This window comes from Melanotaenia boesemani, chromosome 20 (assembly GCF_017639745.1).
Source record: "Melanotaenia boesemani isolate fMelBoe1 chromosome 20, fMelBoe1.pri, whole genome shotgun sequence".
NCBI lineage: Eukaryota > Metazoa > Chordata > Actinopteri > Atheriniformes > Melanotaeniidae > Melanotaenia > Melanotaenia boesemani.
Genome location: NC_055701.1, coordinates 9,534,389 through 9,559,598, shown reverse-complemented (window position 1 = coordinate 9,559,598; position 25,210 = coordinate 9,534,389). Strand labels below are relative to the sequence as shown.

Here is a 25,210-nt window from a genome sequence, read left to right as displayed (position 1 = left end):
TTCTCCTTCCTGCTGTGTTAAAAAGGCATTTCCTGTGGAATAGTGCCACCATCCTCAATGCCAACTAGGGAAAGCTGTGGTTTGATCAACAATAACACTTGAGGGGGTTTCACTTCAATTGTCTTGGCTCAATTGTTCTACAACAACACATATCAGGAAATACTCTTAACAGAAACTGTGGTAGCCACTAATTGATAAATCAAGATTTTTCCACCTAATCTCTGACCGATTCCACAAGAACTTTCTTCCAACTTTGAAGTAAAACAGCGAGTTTGTGTATTTATATCTTGGCATGTCATGATGCACTTTATTGCTATGAGTGACTGAGAAAAGGATAAATGTGTGTTACAGAGAAAATGCATTACACTTGTACCAACTTTAGGGCCACAAAGAGGAACAAACCAGCACAATCTCTCCCTCTGGACTCAACCACAAACACCTTCTGTGCAAAAAGAAAGCAGGGGTGTCCTTACAGCAAGGCTTATAAAACATTTATTGTGCCCTGATCAATGGCTGCTGGGAAGTGTGTATGTGTGTGAGACTATCAATTTTCATTAAGGGCAGAGAAACCAGTAAAAGAGATAGAGTATCACGTTACTGTGAATTGAGCAAAGGAGGAGGGCAGACGGAAAGGCAGTGTGAATGCATTTCGAAAGCCTGCACAGGATGAAACGCTTTGGGAGTTTTATGGCCTCTGTGATCCACTTGGCAAATGTCCTCACACCAGACCAAGTTGGTGTAGCTAAAGCAGAAGCCCAGTCAAACAGCACTGTCGTCTGCAAATGCACGTTAATAAGCTGGGCAAGCATTTATTGCCCACGTAATTTTTTGATTAATTAAAAGGGATGCAAACTGCTTTTGATGTGTGAAGAGTAATGAATTCAAATACCATACAGGAAAACCAATAATGAGTCCATTTATAGCATAAACTGAATTGGAGTCGTCAGTTTTTTTAAGGTTCTGTAGGTCCATATGTAAAAAATAAAGAGCACAAGTCAGCATTAAAAGTTTAATCCCCTAACTACATTATATTATTTATCAAATGTCAAGTTTGATTAATATTTTTGGTTACATACAAGCACAAATAATTTGTTTCTCCTTTTTTCCCCAACACCATGATTTATATTATATTAAAATACTGTTTTTTGAGAGAAATCTTTAAAAGGTACTTCAATGAGAATTTCCATGAACAACAAGGGGTGTTCCTGATGAGACTGCTATAACATGCAGAGCTGTCCGTTTCAGTGTTAAGAGCTTCCTGAAACAAATTCCTAAATCTGCGACAAATGACGTGTTTCTTGGCTCATGGCCCAACTCTTAAGGAAGAAGTATTTTAAACATATTTAAGAAAAACAAAAAGTGTTTGGAAGACAACTTCCTTTATTTCTGTGTAATTTCAACTTATAAGAAAACCATTTCATGTGTGTATGGTAAAAGAGTGAAGAAAATGTGTCAGTGACATGTTGGTGAACTGTGTGTGGCACCTGGTCATTATGTCTTCCTTACCACCCACCACTTCAGTTTTAGTAAACAGCGCTTAGGTGCAGAAAAGGTTACAAACATGACAATAGTCAGTACATGTAAGGACAAACATACTGAAAACTGGGATGTTTCTGGACAGCTGGAAAAGCAAAGACTGGACAGTTTGGGGAACACAAAGTAATCTAGACCCAGTTTGGAGGCTTTTAAGCTCAGTAGCCTACTTAAAGGCTCTGTAAACATTCAGTTTTGGCAGTGTAAACACAACATTTCCTATTTCTAAATAGTGGCTTATGCCTAACTTAAGCTTGACCATTTCCATCACAGAAACAAAAACAGGAGACAGAGTTTAAAGTGGTGTCCGCTCAGAATGTGATAGCCCAGGATCCTTTCAGTTTGTGTGATAAAGAACATTAAAGAACAGCAAACATGTCTGAGCGTGACATCTAGCACATCTTCAGTGCTGTCCTAAAAAATGCTGACTGCTTTTTATTAACAATGTCTCCAATGCGCCTTCTGCCAACTTTTTGTTCTCAGGGGTTTGATTACACCAGTAAATGAGTGAACCAAACAAGCTCCCTCCCCCATCTTTGAACCCTTCCCTGTGCTCCCAGTGGGAGGTGTAACCACCCAGTAATACATACACACAAATGGCGACACACACACAAACCAATATCCCCACTGAGGTGACCACTGGGAATACTACTGGGTGTAGACTAGCGAAGCCACTGTAACTCCACTGTCTTTATTTGTCAGCCTGGCCTCTGAACCTGTGGGGAATGGGCAGGAATTTGACTCATTGTTCTCTGCTAAGCGCGTCTCCATTGTGGGAACTCGCAGCACTCTGGCACAATGGTGACTGGCTGGACCAGGCGTGCTGTAATTAAAAGGAAAGAAAAAGCTCCTCTCGGCTACTGCTAAGCTATTCTCTAATGCATGACTTCACAGAACAACAAAGCCTATACACACACTGGGAACTAGGGAAAGGAGTTACACAATGCTGCGTGTCTTCACTTATTTTGTCCTCATCTGTGGACAGAAGAGAATGTTACTTCTTTCCTCCTAAACAAGTCAGAAGTTCAGGAGCAATAATCTGCAATGTTTTGAGATACTGGGATTTGTTTTCTCAACAACTGAAACTGCTCTGGAGATTAGTTACCAAGTGTAAATATCTGATTAAGTAACTCCTGCAGAAGTTCTTGTAGTTCCCAAAACATGCAAACTAGTTTGCACCCAGGACAAAATTTTCTAATATTATCTTTGTACAAGTGGTTAATTTTCTACAACACTGCAACCCGTGATTCAATCTTATCCCTCCAACTAGCAAAGTGTTCGTACACTTTGCTAGTTCGTACTCTAATCTTAAACACAGACAACTACAAAATGGCAGTTACTTGTCCCGAGTGGGTTTCCTAAGTGAGAGAAAGCAGCTGAGACTAGTCTCTCTACTGGAAGACAAAAGCAGCTCTGTCTCTTGCAGGATGATGGATGATGACTGATGAGAGAAGAGGGGTTAAAGGTCATGGGGGCCATCGTGGGTTAAGCACATCAGCAAGTATGAGTGCCAGTTAAGGCTGAAACATTGTGAGATTTTCATGTTATGTCTCAGAAATGATCATGATATAAGTATGTTATTCTCAGTGACAAAGATTTTATGAAGGAATTTATTTTTGTCACAATTGACTGTTTTTAATAGAAGTTGTTAAGTTTGATCCGCAGCCAATATAGATGAACCTTGTTCAGTTTCTAGATTTGATGATTTGTGATTTGGACAGATTAATTAATATTGACTATAGTGACGAGAAAAGTCAGAGCAGATGACCAAAGGAGGTTATGAGAACTATTTTGCTTATTGCATGGGCTGTGTCATGATGACTTCTGGCAACAAATGGATCATAAGAAAGAGGAAAAACAAGGCCACCAGACAAAGAGCAAAGTGCACTGCAGAACTGCTGCAGGCTCATTATTGTGTCTCTGCAAACCTGGGGCAACCAAAACAGTTGTCTCTGAGGCTAAGGGTGGGAAACAGACAGAGTATGAAATGCTGGCTGACGGGGTCTCTGAGTTTGCACTTGAAATCTGACTTCTTCTTTTATTTCTCTCTCTTTTTAAGATTTTTCCTTTTTTATGCAATGCAGCCTGGATTCTCTTACCAAAATGATCCCTTTATGTCAATGTGAACTTAGGTCTAGTTCTGGGCTTAAGTATATGGCCATTAAAAGTGTTTATATCCTTTCCAGCAGTGGTTCATCTAATTTGATTATCACTCCAGTGTACTCTAGAACTACATTAAAAACACGTTGTCTTCACCATGGACAGCAGCATTAGTCTAATTTTCCCCACTTTGGATGTTTTGATATCACTACTGTTTAGAAATGTTGCAAACAGCAGTCATGTCTACAACAGCAATTCTGCCCCCAGCTCTGAACTAGTCTCTAAAACCAGTTTACCTGACAGATAGCAGGTTCTTTAACCGTTGAAACCTACTGTTTCCTAACAAGCTTTTAAACTACCTCCTTCAAAAAGGGGAGTATCAATTCTCTTGTTTTTACTTGCACACCAATAACTCAATAAAAATGGGCTGATTTAGGCAGTCTGAATGAGCGGTGTTTATGTAAATCCTACTAACACAGATGGTTTATAACATGTTATATCTGATAATATCCAAAATATTTACTTGCATCTAGTTTATTTTAGTGCTTGAAGCAGGCTTTGTAATGGTACAGACTCTAATCCTGGGATAAAAAGCCCAAATTATTCTGGGTGACAACATAACAAATTTGTATTTATTGATCTGATAAAATCTGTTTCACTACTGATGGTTTTGTTGTGCCGTCCCAATTAGCTAGGGTCAACAGGGTCAAACCCTCAATATGAGAGGCTCAACTGTACTGAAGTCCTCTTTAAGTATTAATTGCACGTGCATGCTTCCTGCTGTCATAAAATCTGGTTTAAAGTCCATAATATAACCGACGTGTATACTTCGACAAATAGTATTTTATGATTAAAGAAGACTATGGCATATTATGATTGCACATAAGCCACTTACTTCTTTTTACTGAACAACAGAAGTCATTATTAGTAAAGGTTTATGCAGGTAAATATAAGGGTCGGAGCAATTACATCTCAGGCCAACATAAATACTCACCACTCTCCAGCCAGTGCGCCGCCTAACCACGCTGCAGCTCGTTACCACTAGCATAAACACTCACTAAAGAAAGCAACAAAGACCTCAAAAATGTCTTGGACACCCCCATCTTTTTTCTGTCCCATTCCTGCCCCTACAACCACCATAATATTTTGACTTTCTTGGCCCCTCCAATGCTTATATTGTTGTGGTTCCGCCTGTTGACAAGCGTCCCAAGATAGTCACAGTCTTTGTGTCTTGAAAAGCACAAACAGTAGAAAATGTCACTGTTGTGATCTGAGGATTGCTTGTTTTCCAGTTTTAAATCACTACAGCGTTGAGTCGTAAGAAGTAGTAATAACACTCTGTGTGGCCTCTATGTGGAGGATAGGATGTTGCATGAAAGAAAAGTGTGTGTCAACAGGACAACCTATGCATCACAACCCTGAGAAAAAACTATAATTAAAGACTGCTGTGCATTGCAAATGAGATGAGATGGAGGAAAATTAGCAAAGAAGAGGGAATGAAAGAGCCAGGGAACAAGAAAAGGCAAAAATAAGAATTTATTTGTGAGGAACATCCCAGAGTTAACTTCAACCTGGACTCTGAAGTCATAGCTACCAAGACACAAACATGTAAAAGAAAAAAAACAGGATAAACAGTGCAGTAGTTTCCCATCACATGTATGATGCATGATCAGGGTGGCCTTGCATGTTGATTACAGACATATTTGTAGCACCATAATAGAAGCCTAAGGAGACCACAATAAAGACGAACAAGGTTTGGGGGAGGAAATGAGCCCCACTCGTTTAGTTTGCCATGGAAATGTTGTACTAGACATACTCCTATCACTGCATGTGGGCATTTTCTAAAGAAGCCAAGTTTAAGTTATCATCTGTTGTGTTATTTTGTAGCATGATAATGCTTTATTCAACTTTCAGACCTACAGATGTAACAGGCAGAGGGATGAAAGCCTTTAATTAAACCTAAGATAGCATCGCATTGCCCCAGAGACTCATATGGTTGAGTGTAGTGCTTGCTACATTCCTAATGTGGATTCCCATAAGCATCTTTGGATAAGAACCTGCTAATTGCCATAAATCTCCTAGAGGCCAATCCCCCCCCTAAAATTTTGGTAAAAAGCCTGGCTGAAAAAATAGAAAGCTAGACTCTACTGCCAAGCCAAGCAGAGGATTTACTCGATCACAACCAACAGAGAATCCATCTCTGATCCTGGCACAGCAGAGCTCCCTTTGCCTGCCTGCCTTGTCCACATCCAAACCTGCTTTCCAACTCGAACAACTCCAGCTGGAGCATTTTACCGTGGTACCGCAAAGTGCTACCATTGGTCAACCACCCAGCTGCAATGGGTTGTCAACAAGAACTGGCTGAGGCTGTAAATAAAATTAAGGTTCCTATAGTGAGAAGGAAGTGGGAGGAGGCTAAATATGAGGGGAGATGGGCTTTTGGGGGAAGACATGGAAATTTATAGCAGGCTTGTGTCCAGGTCAAAGGAAGAGGAGACAGGGGTCGAAAAGACTGAGCGCATCATTAGTTTTTCCATGTAGACCTCTAACCAAAATGACAAAAACACACAAAGGTACACATTTACATGCCAGAGGACATAAACATGAGTTTGAAGTCAGAGGGCTTCCCCAAAACTTCATTGTGACTCATGTTTTCACGAAAAAAAAAAAAAAAAAAAAAAAAAAAAAAAGGAGCAGTTGAACAAATTATGCAATGTAAGACATTAATAGTCAGCCTATAGGCTGTGGGCAGCTGATCCCGTTCTCCCATGCTGCGAAGGATGAGGGCAGGGGAGGGTGAGTCATCTTCAGTGGGAGATAGCAGTGAATGACAGTGTGTCACCCACAGGACAGGACAGGGTGCCTATGATGCACACAAACAATGCATGCTGTGCCGATGCAATTCTACCTACCATCTGGCTTTGATGTGGCAATATTCTGCTATTAATACACAAAACTAAACATGGATTCGTAAACACACACGCATTAATATATGTCAGCCTTTCTCATCACAAAAACAAATGCCACCCATCTGCAGGTGTTTTGGGTAAGAAAGACATTTATGTTGCTCTAACTGATTAATGTGCTGTTGACTCAAAACAGCTAATAAGATTCTTCATTTGAACAGAGATGGCGGACAGGTGACGTAGTTTTCCCAGGTGTTTGCACCAAAGGATACAAAAGGAAGGATCAACAGACTCACCGATTATTGTTTCTCCAGGCCGGGATTCTCTCAAAGAGGAACCACCACTCCCAGTTCAAACAAATTCAAAATCCATATTTGCTCACATATCCTTTGTCCAATATATTGGGTTCAAATCCGGAGAACAAAAGGAGTTTTGTCAGGGACCTACTGGAGTTTTTAGCCAGTTAGTCAAGATTAACAGAGATGTGTCATGAGATTTGCAGCAGATGATTGTAAGTTCAAACGGTAAAGAGGACAACTCCAGCGTGAGAAAATATGCAAGGGTGTCTGATAAGTATTCTGATGTGGTATCTGTATGCTAAATGCTAAGAACAAGGAAATAAGCTAAAACAAAATGTTGCTTTTCCTGTAACAGGAAGTCCAGGGAAAGTGGGCAGTACGAAAAAAAACAAAAAAACAAAACAAAAATGCACCACGGAGCTACAGTATGTATGACTTCACTGCTAAGTGCTTGTGGAATTTTCTGATGACTTCCTAGGTATCTTCCATCCATAAACAAAATGAAAACAGAAACTTGGCACAACCGTGTCATCTTATGAGTGTTCTAACTTTCCAATAACATAATGACACACGCGTTTGAGTGCTGTAAACCTGCATGTGAAACCACAAATAATCACAAATGCAATATGGGCTTTCCCTTTAGCCCTGCAGGTGTTTTCCAAATTAGGTATCACCCATTTAAAATACATAAAGTCATGTTGATATTGGGCCTGGGGACTCATTAATGTAACATCAATGATGTGAAAACAGACAGGTCTGTTATAACTACCCTGTCTATCATCACTCTTTAATGTAACCAATGAACAAGAGACATTACAGGAGTAGTTTTATGGTTTATTAATGTAAAACCAACACCATGTTTTCATAAAAAAATATAAAAAGAAACTTACATTTTAAGGGTGTACTCCACTCAGAGATGTTAATTGTAGTGTGAGAACATCCAAACACAAATTTAGTTAGTGGCTGAATAACTAAAACATTGTGGACTTGTCTGGACATGTACTGAACAGCATCTGGTCTGATTTGGCATTTGCCCAAGTACCCAGTGAAACCCAAAAGTGGGTAACAGCTCATAAAGTTACAGATTACTTCATAATCATTCTGACATTCTACTATATTGCAGTGTGAGCAGGTGGGATGGTGGAAGAGCTGCGGTTGTTGGTAACCACACGCTGAGCAAAGACACACAGGCTGGATTTTTAATCTGTTAAAAGCAACCGGTGGTCCCAAATGTAACAAAGGACATGTGTGACCTGTTTAAAGTGCTCATTCACAGGGCTGCTGGCTTGGTTTGGTAGAAAAAAAAAATAACAACATTGGCTACTTTCCTCTCATGTTCTGTGGTTATCTAAGCATAAATGCATTAGCAGTGCTTTGATAGTAATGTCAACCAGCCACCCACTTCCTTTTCCCTTAATTCTGTAATAGTTTACATCATCATACAAGCACTGAGCATGACATCAATTTAAAACTTGACTATGTTGATATACTTTAAATGTATGACTACCTTTGTGTACAGTCATCAAACACATAAGGACAAGCATTTGGAATTACAAAATCAGTTAATGTATGACCCACATTTACATCCTAACTGAGCCTCACTCTCATTCTGCAGCAGTCTGGGCCTTTTATTCTTTTTTTGGACTTAAGCATGAATCTTCATGGGCTCATACTCAGAGGGCTGACCCAACAGTTTGCAGCTACTAAGCCAAGATCATCTGGGAGATTTGCAATGCACATTTTAAATTTGAATAAAAAAAAGCAAACAGGTCTAGCCCAGCATTGCCTGGGATATGGGGTGGCACTTTGTCTCATGTCCGCTGTAGAAAACCCTGTTAGATGTCAAATGTAAAGTGATGGTGGTTCACAGATGTTCAAGCATATAAAGTGCTGTTCACGTGAAAGATTATTATTGTGTTGTGTCATTACAATGCAGTAACAATCAGTGTAACACTTTACAAAGTAACATGTTACAGTAATGATATTACGCATTGAGTTACACTTAAAATATTGGTAACGAAATTACTTTACTGGACTACAGTAACACGTTTTTCTGCGTTACTCGAGCTGTGTTTGTGTGAAGTAATGAGTAGCTAGTAACTAATTACTTTTTTAAAATAACTACCCCAACACCGGTAACAATAAATAGACATTAAATGTGAGAACTCCAGTATTGATTAAAACACCCACAACTGCCTTGTCTTTGTCTCTTTAATACTAGATTAGAGGAGCTGCATTAACAATTGATAATTTCTCTCTGAGTTCCCATATGTTGGAGCTCCTCAGGCTATTAGACTGGGATAGCTGGACTGTGTGAGAACCAGGCTACATAAGGCCTACCAGTGACAAAACTACAGCAGTCTCTCTCAATGACATCTCCCCAGAGGGAATCATCTTACACCACTTCCCATTTCTGTAGAGGTAACATCATTATCTGCACATCTATTGAATACAATAGGTTGATTTTCAAAAGCTGCATGATAAATGGAAACTGGTTAATGACACAGGAGTTTTAACCTTGTGGAAAGACAGAATTTCTGTTTAATAAATTATACTGATTTGTTACTTCCTTTTAATAATGCTAGAGGGGGCAACCAATTTCCAGCTGTTCTTAAATAACATGTTTGGATTATTTTGACACCTGTTCTCACTGAAGCATATACACAGACTCTACAACAAAAGAGTTGCTAAAATGGATAAATGATATGTGTGGTGACTATCCAAACATAGAAGTCCACTTGCCTGATAGAACATGCTCTAAAACCGAGGTCGGGGATGCCTTAATAAGGGTGAGGTGTCTGCACAATGTCTGCAAACACTCCTGTTTAGGAAGTCTGTTTAACTAGATAAGGATCATGGGCCACTATTGCCTACACCTTGCTATCATCTCTACAGATAAGGCTGCTCAGGGTACCCATCAGTGAGGTCATTCAGCACTCAGACATAATTGTGCTATTTTTCTAGACATGCATTGAGTCAAAGACAAAGACACATTCAGCACATGTTTGTCACTTATAAGACAAGCTAATTACCTCCTTAGCAAGTTGGTGCTACTTGAGAGGCATGATGCAGGCACACCCTTGCTACTAGTGTTTCCATCCACACAACATTAAACAGACTCCTCAGCATTGACTTCAGTATGTTTTAAACATTTAGGTGGTGCACCAAAAGCTTTCATGCAAATCTGTTGTAAAGTTTTGTAATATTGTTGAACAGAAAATGTGCATCAGGCACATTTTTTAATCCATCTTTACGTGCATCAACTTTCCTTCCCCCTGACAAAGAATTTGGAAGAAATTTTTCCCCCTTTTGTAATGAAGCTTGCTTCAACCTTACCAAAATATACTTCAAACAACATATGAGACATTGCAATATAAAGAAAATTTACTGCACAGTATGTACTACAGGAAAACATTAAAAACCTGCAGTACATACATGTCCACAGTCCAAATGTCCCACAGTCCAAAAACATGTTTGTTAGGTTGACTGGTGTTTCTAAATTCTTAGGCGTAAGTGTGATTGGTTGTTTGTCTGTCTGTGTTGGTCCTGCGATGGACTGCCAACCTCTCCAGGTGCCTTGCTTTCATCTAACACTCGATGGGTTCACTGACCATGCATTGGAATAAACGGATTTAGAAAATGGTTGGATGGGTGTTTGGGGAGTGGCCCAATCCAGTAAAAGCAGTTTCTGCAACTTCTGCCTTTGTTTTGCTTTTCAGAACAAGAAGTTATTCTTTTTGTAACACCTCCCTATAGGCCGCCTAGGACGCTATCTACCCACAATTGCGGGTTAAATTTACACAGACAAGTGTTCAAAATTATTAGACAAATTATGTTAGCTACCCAATAAATGCCTAATAATCAACAGAAGAAAAGAAGATGGAAATTCTCCTTGCTTATTGCTGTTTCACTTTCAGTGGAAGATCATATTGGTTTTGAGCTAAACAAACAGTAATATCTGCCTGTTAGCTTGTCGTTTGTCTTCTCTACACTATGTTTATTTTAATATGTATTAAGTTTCTGTTGTTGCCCACATCCTATTTGTCAAGGTTCACTTTTTTTGAACAAATATTGGCTTTTAGTTTTTAACAGCTCTTTTTAACTCATTTTAATGATTGCTCTGCAGAAATCTAACATTATTAATGCAACGTTTTATGTATAAAGTTATTTAAAATGTCCCTGTATTTGCATGCTAAAATTCTTACATCTACTTCTCAAAAACACTTATTTCTATTTATTTGCTGCATCATGTTATTAGTTGTAGTCGATCCTGTACAACTTAAAATACATTTGTAATAGTTATGGATGTTTTGGAGGTGAATGTGGATGAGACTTGGCAAGGCCTCCACTGAGCTTTGGTCATACACAAATCACACATGTTCAGCTATAGTTCCTTGCACTGATGTGTTGCTAATAAGGCTGTGTGGTCAGTCACAAGATGACCATCTATGACCAGTCCAAATTATGGTCTCTTGCTTAAAACAGCCCACCACTGAAATTCATGTCTAATCTATTTCCAGATATAGGGTTCTGTAATTTGATTAGCCAGTATCCAAGTATAGAAAATGCTGGAGGGCACCCCCAGTCTTGGCTTGTTAAAGAATTGGACAAAAGCCATCCAGTTAGACAGTAGTTGTACAAGTTTACATGTCTGGGTTCCCTTGTTAAAACCTGGCAGTCTTACACTCAGTAACTCCAAAACAGACAAGCAAGGAGTGAAAGAAAAAATGCATTTGGTGAATGAAAAGCTATTCAGCTGAGCCAGAGCAAAATATTCCCTAAAAGTTGTCAGCCAGTTTCAGTTCAAGTACTGCAAGTGAGGAATTAGGACTATATTTGGAAAGTGACTTGCTTCATATCATTTGAACTTTTTGCATTGTGAAACATGGCTATGTGGGTCACTATATTAATACCGCTGAATGCAGTCACTTAAATCAAATCCTAATCTAATCTCTGAAGCTTCACAGACACTTTAAATATATAAACTGAAATAAATTGTCACTAGAAAAGTGCATATTTCCCCCAGGGTCAGTGGTCCAACACATGACATATGGCATAGCAATCACGCGACACCACAGGACCAGCTGGAAGATCAGAGGTTGTGGTGAAGGAAAAGCGCTTTGGGGGCTTCTCCAGTCAAACAAAAAGCAAGTGTTTAAATTCAAAGAATCAAACCCCCTTTCACTGGCAATAAACATTCAACAATCATCACTTGATCTCTTAACAATGCAAGTGATTAACAACTGTCTCAACCAACAAGAGCAGTCACTGTCCTTCTGAGGAAAACAGCCTGAGGCAGATGAGAGTAAAGGTCTACATACTGTGTTTCTGGAGACAATGATTTCTGTGACTTCTGTCTCCCAGGTACAACAACTCTGCAAACATTACTGTTTGATGTTGGTGCGAATGGTCAACATGAGGCCATGACCCTGCTTTAAACGTGTTTTATTTCAGTTTCATATTGCTTATCCTGTAAGCATTACACAATTTATTTTTTTAAAATCAAAAGGTATCTGTTTTATTTAATGTTTTGCTGTAAACTTACATCCTTTTTTGTGGACTTTGATGGTAACTTTGGCTCTCCTGGTTACATTTTCTGTTTTTCTTGAGTGTAAAAATGTTGAAACATGAGCATTTTTTTCTTTTTGCAAAAAAATGTACCTTTGCAACATTTAGCAGGACCTGCCCATGAGACGGCTTTAGTTGACATCAACAAGAAGTGCTGCATCCTGAAATTTACTCCAAGGGCTTGGTTTGTTTTGTGGCTCTGGCTGCTTAAGAGCAAGATCCACTTGCTTGCAAAGTAATTGCAGTCTACACTCAAAGACAACACCTATAACTAAAGCAAATGGTTATTTAGGCAAGTCAGACCACAGTGAAGGAAGGCAGACTTGAGGGTCGATTCTGTATGCTTGTATCATCCACCTTTCTAAATCTCAAGTGTAAAGAGAAAACCGCAATAATCACTTTTGATAAGAGTCTAAATATGCCACCTGGTATTTACCCATAATCAACCACCATTCAATGATCATGCACCACCAGATTTGTATGTGAAAGAGGTGTACAAAATGTTCCCAGGAGCAGGCTGCAGCATTTTGGTTAGTTCTTCACCTCCATTGTGTTTGCAGGGGTCTGCAAATCCAGTGGTTAGGACCTACACAGACAACTGCTGAGTCAGATTTTCAGGAGTCTGAGAGCAATGGGGTCTGTATAGACAACTAATCCTCCATCCATGTATGCACTGGCTAGGCTTCACAGGACACACAGAGACTAACCCCTCCAAAATCTCCCTTTAACTCAACAACTATAGATGAGCACTGACAGACATGCCTCAGTCAGGGGAGCTTTAATTGAGGTATAATGCCAATCAGCTAAGATTCAGTTTTAAAATATGGTTCAGAGTAAATCAATGGGCATTTAAACAGCCTATAATTCATTTTATATGATAAAAGATGTACTACCCTGTTACTTTGTTTAACATGATCTCACTCTTCCAACCAATGTTTCACATTCCACTGAGCCTCTGCTTTGCTTAGACATACCTAAGCTGTGACTAAAGTCAGGTTCAAAGATTAACACTGTCACTATCATAGCAAGCATTCCTTGTAGCATATGAAACAAGTATGGGTTTTCTGAAGAAGTAGATCATACAGATAGTAACTTTAGAGGGATTAAGTCTCATTTATAATTTGAGTTTGCCTCAGTGTCCTGTTACATGTGACTGTGTTACATGTTATATTTATGTTAGTGTTTATGTGTGTAGGAATAAATTAAACAGTTCAAACAGCAAGGTTTAGATCAGTCTAAATTGAGATTTTGTTTTAAAAAATAAGGAAAACAAAACAGACTGGCACCAGAGGAATTATGAGCCTTCCTCAGAAAGAGAAATTGCCACAACACAACAGTGATTTAAAAACTGAGATCCCTCTGAGATCTGGTATGGATCACAATAACTTAATCAAAGATAATGACTAAAATAATTGAGTGGACAAGATGTAACATTCCTAACTATGTAACAAAAGTCGTGTCAGACCGAACAAATCTTTTCTTAATAGGAGTTTTGCTCTGGTAACTCTGGGATTTTTGACTGAAGTAGAAAAACAAGGTGCCCGAGACTCATTCAAACGTTTATTTACTTAAGGTATAATGTCGTTTTAGTAAAGTCCATTTGTATGACACCAGTGAACTGTAATTTAACAGACGAATCACGGGTTTTTTAACATCTTCAAGAGGGAATCGAGAGAAAATACGGTCCTATTGTTATGCGCCTCTGAAGGTATGCTGTCACACAGGAGCAGTTTCTACGAAACCAGCTGGAGAAATACAGAGAGAAACTCAAAGGCGTTTTACGACTTTCAAAAGTTAATGCCACTAATGATATAGAAATTAACCGTTCACAAAAAGTGCTTCAGACTCACCTTTCATCCAATCCACAACTTGCTTAGGCGTCCACTTCGTTATCGGCTCCATGACTTCTTCTTTACAATATCGCAAATAAAAATATATGAAAATATGACGACGCTGATGGTAAATTAAATAAACTTTTGACTATATGCTGTCACATTCTTTACAGGAGTTAGGCGCGTTTCGTCTGTTTGTGTTCACTCACCAAACAACTCAACAATCACGCATGACTAGAGGTTGGACTGACATCCCCCACAGCTCTTCACTGCCTGGTCAAGGATTAATGCTGCGTTCAATGACAACCGGAAACACTGGGGAAAACAGCCATTGTCGGCAAAAAAGCGCACCTTCAAACTCCAAGCCCACTTATTTTGCTTAGAATTAGCTAAAGTCTAGCAGCCTTTATGATATTTCTATTAAAAATAATACATAGATGAAACTTTTATTGTACAGGTTTTACATATGAACATTTTACAGAAGCCTTTCGAACGCCAAACAGTGTAATGTTGGCTGTTCACCCATTTGGTATATGAAATTAAAAGTTTACGGGGAGCACCGCAATATGATGTTGGTAATTTTTGTGCATTCACCGCCCTTATTTGAAAATAGAAGCATGTACAGCAAACTGTATCACCTAGTTCACGTTATATCGAATCTGGAAAACAAAAGTATGCAGGCTCATACAGATTTTGGCACTGAAAATCTGTCAGTATAATTTCAGTAGATGAATGCATTTAAGTTTGCTTGCATTTGTGCATTTAGCAGCTTCACCATGACGACCTAACAACATTAATATATTTGTTATACAGTTTAAACCATATTGATACTTATCAATATATAATGTAATTATAACCGAGATATATGAAGCTTATTAAAACTGAACATGACTCACCACTGCTCTCTATTGGTAAACAACATCTAGTTACATTTAGTTTTTTACTGTTATTTTACTTAGTTCCCCTTTTTCAGACCCAAAATAAAATCTGATTACCAGCAAGACAGAACCTGATAGCTTTCCCAGTCACAATGATATTTTTACAACTTCCAGAAGCAAATATGAACTATTTTCCTGTGCCCCCCTCTTTCCATTAAATAGAAAAAACATGAAAAAAGACTTGAAATGCAGAAAATATTTTTGAGATGTGTTGAAAAAACCCCTTTTAAATTTCTTTGAAGAGTTTGCCAGAGACTACATATTATATTCTAGTATAATGGCATACATAATGTGACATGATGCAGACCCATACTGGTGAGACCAGTAAAAATAAAATCATGATTTTATATATATATATATATATATATATATATATATGTGTGTGTGTGTGTGTGTGTGTGTGTGTGTGTATCCAGATCATGAATGTTGGAAAAGCTTTAAATTTAAATTATGGCGAAATTTAGATGCTATGTAACCATATTCTTTGCCCTTTTCACTTAAAACCCTTGTCCTAAAATCTAGCCAGCAATCCTTTTTGCAAAGAGAGTAACTTTACTTGGCTCACTTATTGTTTTCTAACACACCTTGCATGGGTAAAAGTCCCAGCCCTACCCATCAATCCAATGTTACACAGCTGGAAGCTGTTGTATACGCTGCACTGTAATCAGCTGCAGATATCAGTGCTGTTAGTCGACCCTCCCATGCATTAGTTTGCAGTAACAGACATTTCTGAAGCCATATAAAACTTTTATGTTGCCTCTCCTCTCACATTCTTATGGCACAAACATGTTTATTTACTTTGTGACTGAACAGAGCCAAGAAACAGAGTGAAAGTCTTTTCATAAGATTAAAAAGTCTTTTCATTAGATTAAAGTTAATTGATAAATCCCTTCACTAAATGAGCCCATTAATTTCTTTGTTGAATAGCATGTACGCTGTCTGATGTACGTTTTTATGGATTATAACACACCAGAAAAAAGCTAAATGAGTGACAATGAGAATAAAGAATGATGCTAAATATACATAGAGAGGTGCAGTTTTTATCTCTCTGTAGGGAGGATATGCAGTGTTTTGGTCTGAATTGTTGCTAGGCATCATAAACATTTCTGCTTGCAACAAAAAGTGGCCAATCCACATTCTCTTATCATGGGAGCAGTGTGGAGTGAGGGGGATTTAGGTGGTGTGGAATTCATGGGAGGGCTACCTGATAGGATTAAAGGAATTATAAGATCGCTGCTGAGGTGAGGCAGAGGTCTCACATGGGGAAAAGGCTGATGGAAAAGGCACGTGATGGAAAACAAGGGACACATTATTAACTATTCTTGGTTTGTAGGTTACAGTAAAACAGTTTACAACAGCTTGAATCAACACAAGGGCTTAGAATCAGAGCGAGACCTTACCCTTTATCTGCAGGTCCTGAAAAAGTATAATTAAAAAAAGATGTGTAAAGATAAGCAATTCCTGCTCCACAACCATTGTTTTCTGAATCAACATTTATTCATTCTCACATACAGGAAGTCCACTTTTGGCAGTGTATATTATTTGGGCAGATACATGAGAATCAGGCTAGTAATATATAAACAAAATCAGTCACATGAGCCATCAGCACAGGAAGCTTTCTACTCCTCTGTGTAAGATGAAAAGATGCAAAGAGCTAGATATGTTGTTTCAGTTTGAATTAACCCCACTTCCTGCCACTGATGGCTTTTCTCACTGAACAGATTAAAAGTAGAAGAGGAAATATCTTATAACCTGTAGCTAGACACACAATGTAGTACCATTTCATGTATGCCACCTTTTTACTCTATCCAATATGTTCAGTAGCATCTGCTGTGGCATTTCTTACACAACAAGTCAGATCAGAGATTCTGGATACTGTTACATGAAGTGCTTTCGGGTTTAGGTTTTTCAAGCAACTCACAATTAAATTATCACCAAGTTTGGGCTTGCACAATTTTTATATATTTTATGTGACCAGGAAAATTATTTCTTTCTTTTCCTCTTGAGTCAAGTAGAACAGATCAAAGTTGTTAATTTTGACTCTAAATGTCTCCTCACAGTGTTAATGAGGACTAATATAAAGAGAGCAGTGTTGTATGAGACACACTGAAGCTCCTGTGTGCCGATCTTGTTGCTGGGAGCTTGAAGAGAAGAAACTCTGAAGCATTACCCTCACTGATAAAGCCATTAGAGAAAAATATGTGTTCCATATTACTTATATATGAAATAAAACAAAATATTGAACTTGTCCACATAGATGACATCAAGTATCTATAAGTAAATAGTCTGTGAACGTTCTTTAAACTGGGTACTGGTCTTATAGTCAGAGCCTAGTCAGAGCCTAGTTTCATCTTTTTAATGGTGTGTATTCTTTCAGCTGAATAGCTTGATTACATGTAATAAGAAAAAAAAGTGTTCAGGGAAAGTTTATGGGGCATTTTGTGGGTTTGAAGAAACTACAGGTCTGGTGTTGAGGTACTCCAAAACAAAAACCTGCAGGATCTTGTTGAGGTTCTCAATCGTAGGACGATCCAGGTTCTGTTCATTGTCATCAAACGAGTGCCACACGGACGGGAAGGGGTTGGGGATGAGGTGCAGGATTCTAACTCCTGAAACAGGAGAACAAGTTGAGAAGTTCTGAAAGAGAACAGAGCCGTAAATCTGTTGCTATGTTGCATGTATTGTTTACCTCTGTTTAGGAAGGGTATATGATCATCAAGAACACGGCCCACAGGATAGTCAGGCCAGAAATACTGCACACTGTTAGGATGCTGCACAAGCTGGTTCATGGAGTGTAATCGTTTCTCTGTGTTTAAGAAGGGCAAAGAAAGTGCATCTATTAGTTTAATTAAAGGCTAAAATGTTCTTGAAATGATATTTACCTTTTAAAAGTCAGTAATTAAACTATTTTATCAGGAGTTTAGCAGTTTTACCTATTATAATCCACAAGGCAGACCAACATATGCAAACATTTCCATGACTGCCATCACTATTTGGTTTAGATGTTGCATTGTTCCTTTCAGGTGGAAATTTTCTGTCCCTGTAATCAGTCTGCATTGACTATTTACCAATGTCCTGCAGCCGAGTCAGCCAGGGTGCTGTGCTTGGGAACTGGTTTCCAAAGCGGGGGCTAGGGGCCCCGATCAGGTCCAACAAGACAAACAAATCCTGGAGAAGAGACAGAGAGGGCTGAGGGATGCATGGGAAACTCTGTCCACCCATCCTGAGGATAACGTCCTGACAGAGTTGTTCTCATGGTAATCACATCTCCACCACAAAGTTTTGAGGTGCAATCATGACATCATGTGTTCCACAGTGCAGCACACCCTGACATAATCACAAGACACACAAAACACATCCATCACACACATCACACACACAAAACACACACACACACACACACACACACACACCAGCTGCGGAGAGATGTAGTCTGCTTTATCTGTATCTGCACACATCAATGTCTTCATTTGTTGATAAACAGTTGCTATCAGTCCATTGCTAGGTTACAAAAAATATACCAAGAACCACAGATTATCATAGACTATATAATAAATGGTGTTAGACATAAACCTTCCTCGGGTGATAAAATGAGTGGCTTAGTGATTTAAGATGTCTTTGTGCAGGCTGTGTGTATGAGAAGATCAGGGCTAAGCAGATTTTGTTGAAATGTTGTGGGCAAACAAAAGGATAATCTTGATTGTGATTAAGTGATTATGTTAATCCTATGTAGTCTGAACAGAGAAGGATGAGCAGAACTCATGTGTACAATGCCATGCAGTTGGTTGGTGTCTGTGGCTCCTGCAGGATGGGGGGTACTCTCCATCTTCTGGGCCAGGTGGCGAGAGCCGTATAGGGAGTCTGAGGAGGTCCACTGGAAAAGTGCCTCTTCTCCATCAAAGAAGATCAGCTGCAGGGTTAAGTTGGGGCTGGAGCTCTGCATGGAAATCAGAAAAAAAAACCTTCTGTTTAGTCACTTCCATTTCATGAGATTTGCTGCCGTCTAGTGGCTATGAGTTTACAACACAAAACAAAATTTAGAAGTAGTTGTGATTTCCCAACAAATCTGATTGTGTTATGTTAAACAAACAATACCTCCCACATGATTTATCACCTCTTACATTATGTGTCCTCCACTGCAGCTAATGGATTTGTATTCACTACAATTTCTACTCCCTCAGTGATCTTTGTGACAGACAGCTGAGTCTGACAAACATGGCTCTTGGCTGATCTCCCTGTCACAGGCGCTGTCACTGTCTGCCAAAAGACAAGAGTCTGAGGGCGACAGTGAAACAGTAAAAGGGCAGAGGAGGAAGCTACATGAATGCTAATGTTATCCTTACTCATCAGTTGAGCGTGGCTTTACTTTAAAAGCTTTTTGGCTGAAATGTTATTATTGACAATGATGCTGTGTTAGGTTTCTCAAATAATAGGATGTAATAGAAAAATATATCTGGGTTTAAAAAAATGTTTTCTTTTTCTTATGTTAGCATTAAAACCACCATTATCACAGACAACAGCTCTATTCTGTTTCTCATAAAATATGTCCAGTAGGGGAGCATAAAACACCATAGATCTCAGTTAGTTGTAATAAAGACTATATTTATGTTCCCATCTTTAACTATGAAATATCAAATTTCTGCAGTGAAAAGGGGTTGTAAGCTCTTATTTAGTGACTCTATTTTATTAAATTTTTTTAAATCCCAAATTGTGCAAATTTCTGCTTAGGACCCTATTTTTGGGGGTATAATTATAATTAAACCGAGTTTTGGAACTCATCTAATTATAGATGTGTTCCATGTATTCTGCATAGCACAGGTATTTAAGAAAAACTGAAAAGATCATGTTAAAAACATCTTAAACTGGGTGCAGCATGTTTTTAGAATCTGCCCTTTTAAACCATCAGGTCCAGGTGCTTTGTGGAGATGGATCAAAGAGAGGCAGTTCGTCTGTTGATGGTATCGTTCTTGGGTATCTTGGTACTTTTAGTGTTGATCCTGTCTTTATAGTCTTGTGTGTCAAATTGTCCATAAAAAGTGTGAAGATTATTCACGAAGGAGCGGTATCTTGTACTTATCGCATCCAGCCCTTTGGATGTCCTGCCCATCATTTTCTTTAATTCTTCCCATGCCTGCCGGGATTTTCCTTTATGAAACTGATTCTCAAATTTGATCTTGTATTTATTTTTGCCGTGTATATCTTTGAGCCTTGAGCTCTCTCCTTATGTATTACGTTATTGGAAAATATTTAGTCTTCTTTAGTTTCAGTAACATAGTCCTCACAGGAAGAGGAAGGAGAATGGCACACTTCATTGTATTGGTGATCGTGATAATACTTTTTCCATGCCTTTCCTGCAGATTTCTTCACTCGCTTTAAGTTTTTGTTAATTATGAAACTATCATTGTTTTATGTGTTTTAGTAACTAGCTAAAAACAATAAACACATCATAATCATCATAAACATCCTGCATTGATTACTGCAATAGCATTCTTTATAGCACTACCACCAACCTCTTCAATAGACTTTAGTACATTCAAAACTTTGCTGCCCACTTCCTCACCCACTCCCATTCCCGAGACCACATCAGCCCTGTCCTCCAAAACCTTCACTGGCTCCCTATTACATACCGCATCAAATTCAAAATCCTTTTGCTCACCCATAAAATGCTCCATAACCAGGCCCCCTCTTAGCTAAAAGACATGCTCCACCCCTACACCACCTTCCTGTACCCTGAGCTCCACTAATGTCGACCTCCTGATCGTACCTGGGAGCAAGAACCAAACCTAGGAGGTGTAGGGCCTTTTCTGGTGTCGCCCCCATCCTTTGGAACTCTTTCCCACAATACATTTGAGACACCATAGACCCTGACACTTTCAAATCTGAACTAAAAAAATCACCTGTTTTGCTCTGCTTTCAGAATATAAACTTTTAATCTGAACTACTTTGTGTTTTATTTTTCTGTTTTACCTGCTTATTTATATTTTTGCCTTGTTTTTAACTTGTTTTTTTTTAATCTTGTAAAGCATCTTTGGGCTTCTGAAAAGTGCTCTATAAATTTCTTTCTTCTTTTTTTTTTCTTCTTCTTCTTCTTCTTCTTCTTCTTATTATTATTATTATTATTATTAAATCTGCTTCAGCTCCCAAGTGTTCCTGGGTGCTGTTAGTACCACGCTGCTTCTTTTGGTATGTATTGTAGTACTTGCAAGTCACCCTGAGATGACATTGTTTCTCATGTTTGTGTTACATTTAGAAACTCTGCAGCAATATTTACTGTGATCTTTGAACTGGTTTCATCAGCTTGGTGTTTTTCAATGTTTTTCTTTGAGCTTTTAGCCACTGGTATTTTTGTGTCACGACTTCGCTGTGATTCATGGCCACACTATAAGTCAGTGCTGGCCACAAGCACAAAAGCATGCTAAATATATATCTTACATCCAGCTCAATGACTTGAGGACTACTAAAAAGTCCATAACTAATAATGCATAATGCAGCATTTCATCTTAGTCTGCAGCTTTAATGCATGTGTTGGTCCATTACCTTCTGAGCTTTCAGTTCTTCATCCAGAGCTCGTGCCAGCTCCAACATCATGGCACAGGGGACAGCAGAGTCAGTGGCACCTTGGAACTCCCGTCCATGCCACTGAGGTGGGAAGTACTTGGAGTCGTAGTGACAGGCAAGGACCAGCCGACGGTTGGCTGATGGGTTTAATGTGGCAATTAGGTTGGTGAATGGCAATTGGCCATAGGGAGTTTGAGACAAAAATTTGTCCTCCGTTACTTCCCAACCTGCTCCGAGGGAACCTAGGGTAGTTTTTATATGCTGCAAACACACAAACACACAGAAAACTGACTTTTGCAACAACTGCTTTGTTTGTTGTTAACCTTATCTCTGCTTCCAGCTGACCAATGCTTGTGACAATTTATTGTGTAAAAACATAACTTTTATCTCTACTAATGATTACAATCTACATCTTGAGTTGCCATAAACAACAATACTTTTGATGTGGTAATCTCAAAGAATATTACTTATTTCACTGGCCATTTTTGTAAAAAAAAAAAAAAAAAAAAAGCATGTCTCATGGTAAACAGGGTGTCTCATGAAATTAAATGTTTTATGAGTGAAGGTCTGTTAAACTTACATCCTGTACAGTCTGGCTGCCTGCAGACCCTGGGTACCTGGTAACCAGCAGCGGCGTCAGGTCCCTCTGCCACATCTGCTCCAGATCAGTGTGAGACAGGGCGGCACGGATCTCATCTTGTGTTAGTGTGACAGCTCTGTGTTGGAGCTGGAGAGTAAACCAAGCAAAGTGGTACAAAATGGATGGTGGGCATTTAAGCAGAATGCAAATACATATCTAAGCAGGAAATAAGTGTGGACAGATAAAACTCCAATGTAATCTTATTTTATAGCTTGTTAATGTCAGAGGTGTAATATGCAATTAATGTCACTGTCACGCATCCACATGTATAAAACAAAGGAAGTCTGCAGTATGTGTCATTCATATTGCTGCAAAACATTGCAGACAGACTTCCACTTCTAATTGTTGAAATAAAACAATCAATCTGTGGTGGAAGTCTGTCTACAATGTTTTGCAACAATATAGTGACACATACTGTAGACGACCACAGATGCTACTGTGTCACAACAGTTAATCCTGTCATCACAATCAACCCACAAATCCAAAAAAGGGGATTTTTGCAATTCATTATTCACATATGTGGTTCTTCTGGGATGAGAATTTTTCTTCAACAGATTCTTTTTACAACTGTATAATAAAAATATATTTGCATAGAAATTACATGTATTATAGTCTAAAAGATGTCATAGTTAATTTAAGACACTGGTAATGCCATCAAACTTAAAACTATTCTCTTGATGAGCTTTCAGCCAGAAAATATCTCTAGAGTCAAGAGCCAATTAGAGCTGTGTGAAGAGATATTACCTGAATGGCTTTAAATAAGCACAAATACTTGTTTTGTGAAACGAAGTGAACAAAAACAACAAAAGCTTGTTAGCATGCTTTCACTTTCTTGTTCTGGGAAATACATTCTCACACGTATGATAACTTGTTTGTGGAGTTTAAGCAGCAAATTTTGGATTTGGATAAGATTTTTTAAACTGTATGACTCAATTCAGTGAATGCTGAAATACAGTTAATGGCTGAAACAACTAAATATATTGACCACTTAATGTTTTTTTTCATGTGGTCTCAAAGTTCACCTGCCGAACACCATGGTTGTCCAGGTAACAAATAAAAACAGGGAGCACGACAGCAAAAGCTAATGGTAAACAGCAGAGATTAGTCAAAGCCCTAATATGACCCTCAGATACTGCAAAGAAATGAGGTGGAAACAAGGTTACCACTTAGAATAATGTGTGAAATATACTCTTATTTCAATATGTTTGATTGTTATTAGATTTATATATTATTTGAGACATAAAAGTCTAAAGTTGTGTGTTGAATGAGGTATCTTTATTCAGGTCAAACTGTTCAATTCATCCGCTTAAATGCACTTGGATGTTAAATCAAATAAGAAGTGACATAAATCACAACAGCAAAATACCTCATTTCAGACACTCAAACCAATGAAATGAAAATGGAAAAATGACTGAGAGACAAACTCTTCTCGCTCCAGCAATGTTTATGAATGACATCGAATCAAAGCTTTTGAAAATGTTGTTCCTTAATAATCCGGTTTGGGCACATATCTTAAGCCTGATTGTCTAAGCTGAAACATAAGCAAAGATTGACAAAAGCCATTCCAAGCGTGAGTTGGACCCACACTGGATGACTCATACATCAGTCCTGTAATTGTGGCTGTGGAGAAAAGTGTAAAAGGTATAATTACATGGTCACACAGTCTGAATACAGTTCTCCAAAGGGCTGGGGCTCACTAGGCTCAGAGGGGGTTAAAAGTGGGTCCACTTAAGGTCTATAAATACAAAGACCCACAATTGGAGGATCAATGGTGATGACTATGCTGCCATAGCAACAAGGCAAGGGGAGGAGAGAAGAACACAGATGAGGAACATGAACAGGGAGGCACATCCAGGTGCATCTCATGAGACAGTGACCAGAAACAGCAGCATAGTGTTGATGAACAGCATGCATAAAATTGCACACATTACATACTTAATAAATGAAAAAGCATTAAGTAATCTTAGCACCAACAAAAGTACAGGTAATCTGCATCACAGGTACACATCCAAATATAATGTGAAAATAAAAACTGAATGGATTTCCTTTTATCGATAATCCAAAGATGAGTCAATGTAGTCATGTTTCAAAAGAAACTGGTGCATGCTTTAAATTATAGAAGTGAATTAATACTGAAAGCAAGCAAACTAAACAACGATATACTGTGGATAATAACAACAATGAAAAATCACTGCAAGGGTAAAGATAAATGATTTTTTTTTTTTTTATAGTTTCACATTTATAATCAGCTTTCTTTGTATTTGCCTATAGCATTTTAAAAACAACTTAACAGATTACCAATGTGCTGTACAGGAATTAAAATGTAAATATAGATTTAATTGGAAAAATAAAAAAGGATTCATATATAATTAATAGAAATTTATAATAAAAAAGTGTAGGAAGAAAAATCAAATTAAGTCACACACCACTAAAACTCTGGAAAATATAACTAAAGATGCGTTTTTAAACGAGTTTTTAAAACAGCAAGAGAAAGAGGTTGACTGATCTGCAGAGACAGCTTATTCCACATTGTTGGAGCTACAGCTGAGAAGACTCTATCTCCTTTGGATTTAAAAATTTTTTTGTTATTAAACTGCTTGGCAATAACACCGTATCTTGAGACAAGAAAACGTTAACAAATCCTTTTAGTAGGTTTACCTTTTCTTGCGTCCAAGGAAGCCCATTCGAGCTGAGGATGGATATCACACAGATTAATAAAGTGTAAAATGAACGCATTATGAGGAGTCTGTGGCTTCGATCAACCATCGATGTTGTCGCTCCTTTCCACATTCCCGTCTCTCCCCTGAGGGAGATTTTAGATCATGTGAAAAGCAGG

General features: G+C 38.4%; 2 protein-coding genes across 2 annotated transcripts in view; both read right to left on the bottom strand.

Moving 5' to 3' along the window:
- LOC121631458 (connector enhancer of kinase suppressor of ras 3-like) overlaps positions 1-14,507 on the bottom strand; it is a 31,088-nt gene extending 16,581 nt beyond the window's left edge. The window contains exon 1 of the mRNA XM_041972372.1: positions 14,257-14,507. Coding sequence (XP_041828306.1) covers positions 14,257-14,308 — 52 coding nt within the window. The 5' untranslated portion in view covers positions 14,309-14,507. The remainder of the gene's footprint in view (positions 1-14,256) is intronic.
- A 2,144-nt stretch (positions 14,508-16,651) lies between these two features.
- On the bottom strand, positions 16,652-25,200 carry LOC121631370 (glutaminyl-peptide cyclotransferase). The gene is made up of 7 exons (XM_041972235.1): positions 25,033-25,200; positions 22,315-22,461; positions 21,714-21,995; positions 18,946-19,113; positions 18,245-18,344; positions 17,866-17,982; positions 16,652-17,785 (listed from the first exon to the last, which is right to left on the bottom strand). The coding sequence occupies exons 1-7, from the start codon at positions 25,162-25,164 to the stop codon at positions 17,604-17,606; spliced, it is 1,128 nt and encodes a 375-aa protein (XP_041828169.1). The 5' UTR covers positions 25,165-25,200; the 3' UTR covers positions 16,652-17,603.
- Positions 25,201-25,210: the final 10 nt, after the last annotated feature.

What these genes read in the sequence shown, in the direction of transcription:
- LOC121631370 (XM_041972235.1), bottom strand. Translation starts at nt 25,164, where the DNA reads ATGTGGAAAGGAGCGACAACATCGATGGTTGATCGAAGCCACAGACTC. An exon ending in GCAGCCAGACTGTACAGGAT is followed by an intron (nt 21,996 to 22,314) that starts GTAAGTTTAACA and finishes GTGTGTTTGCAG; the next exon opens with CATATAAAAACTACCCTAGG. An exon ending in TATACCCTTCCTAAACAGAG is followed by an intron (nt 17,786 to 17,865) that starts GTAAACAATACA and finishes CTCCTGTTTCAG; the next exon opens with GAGTTAGAATCCTGCACCTC.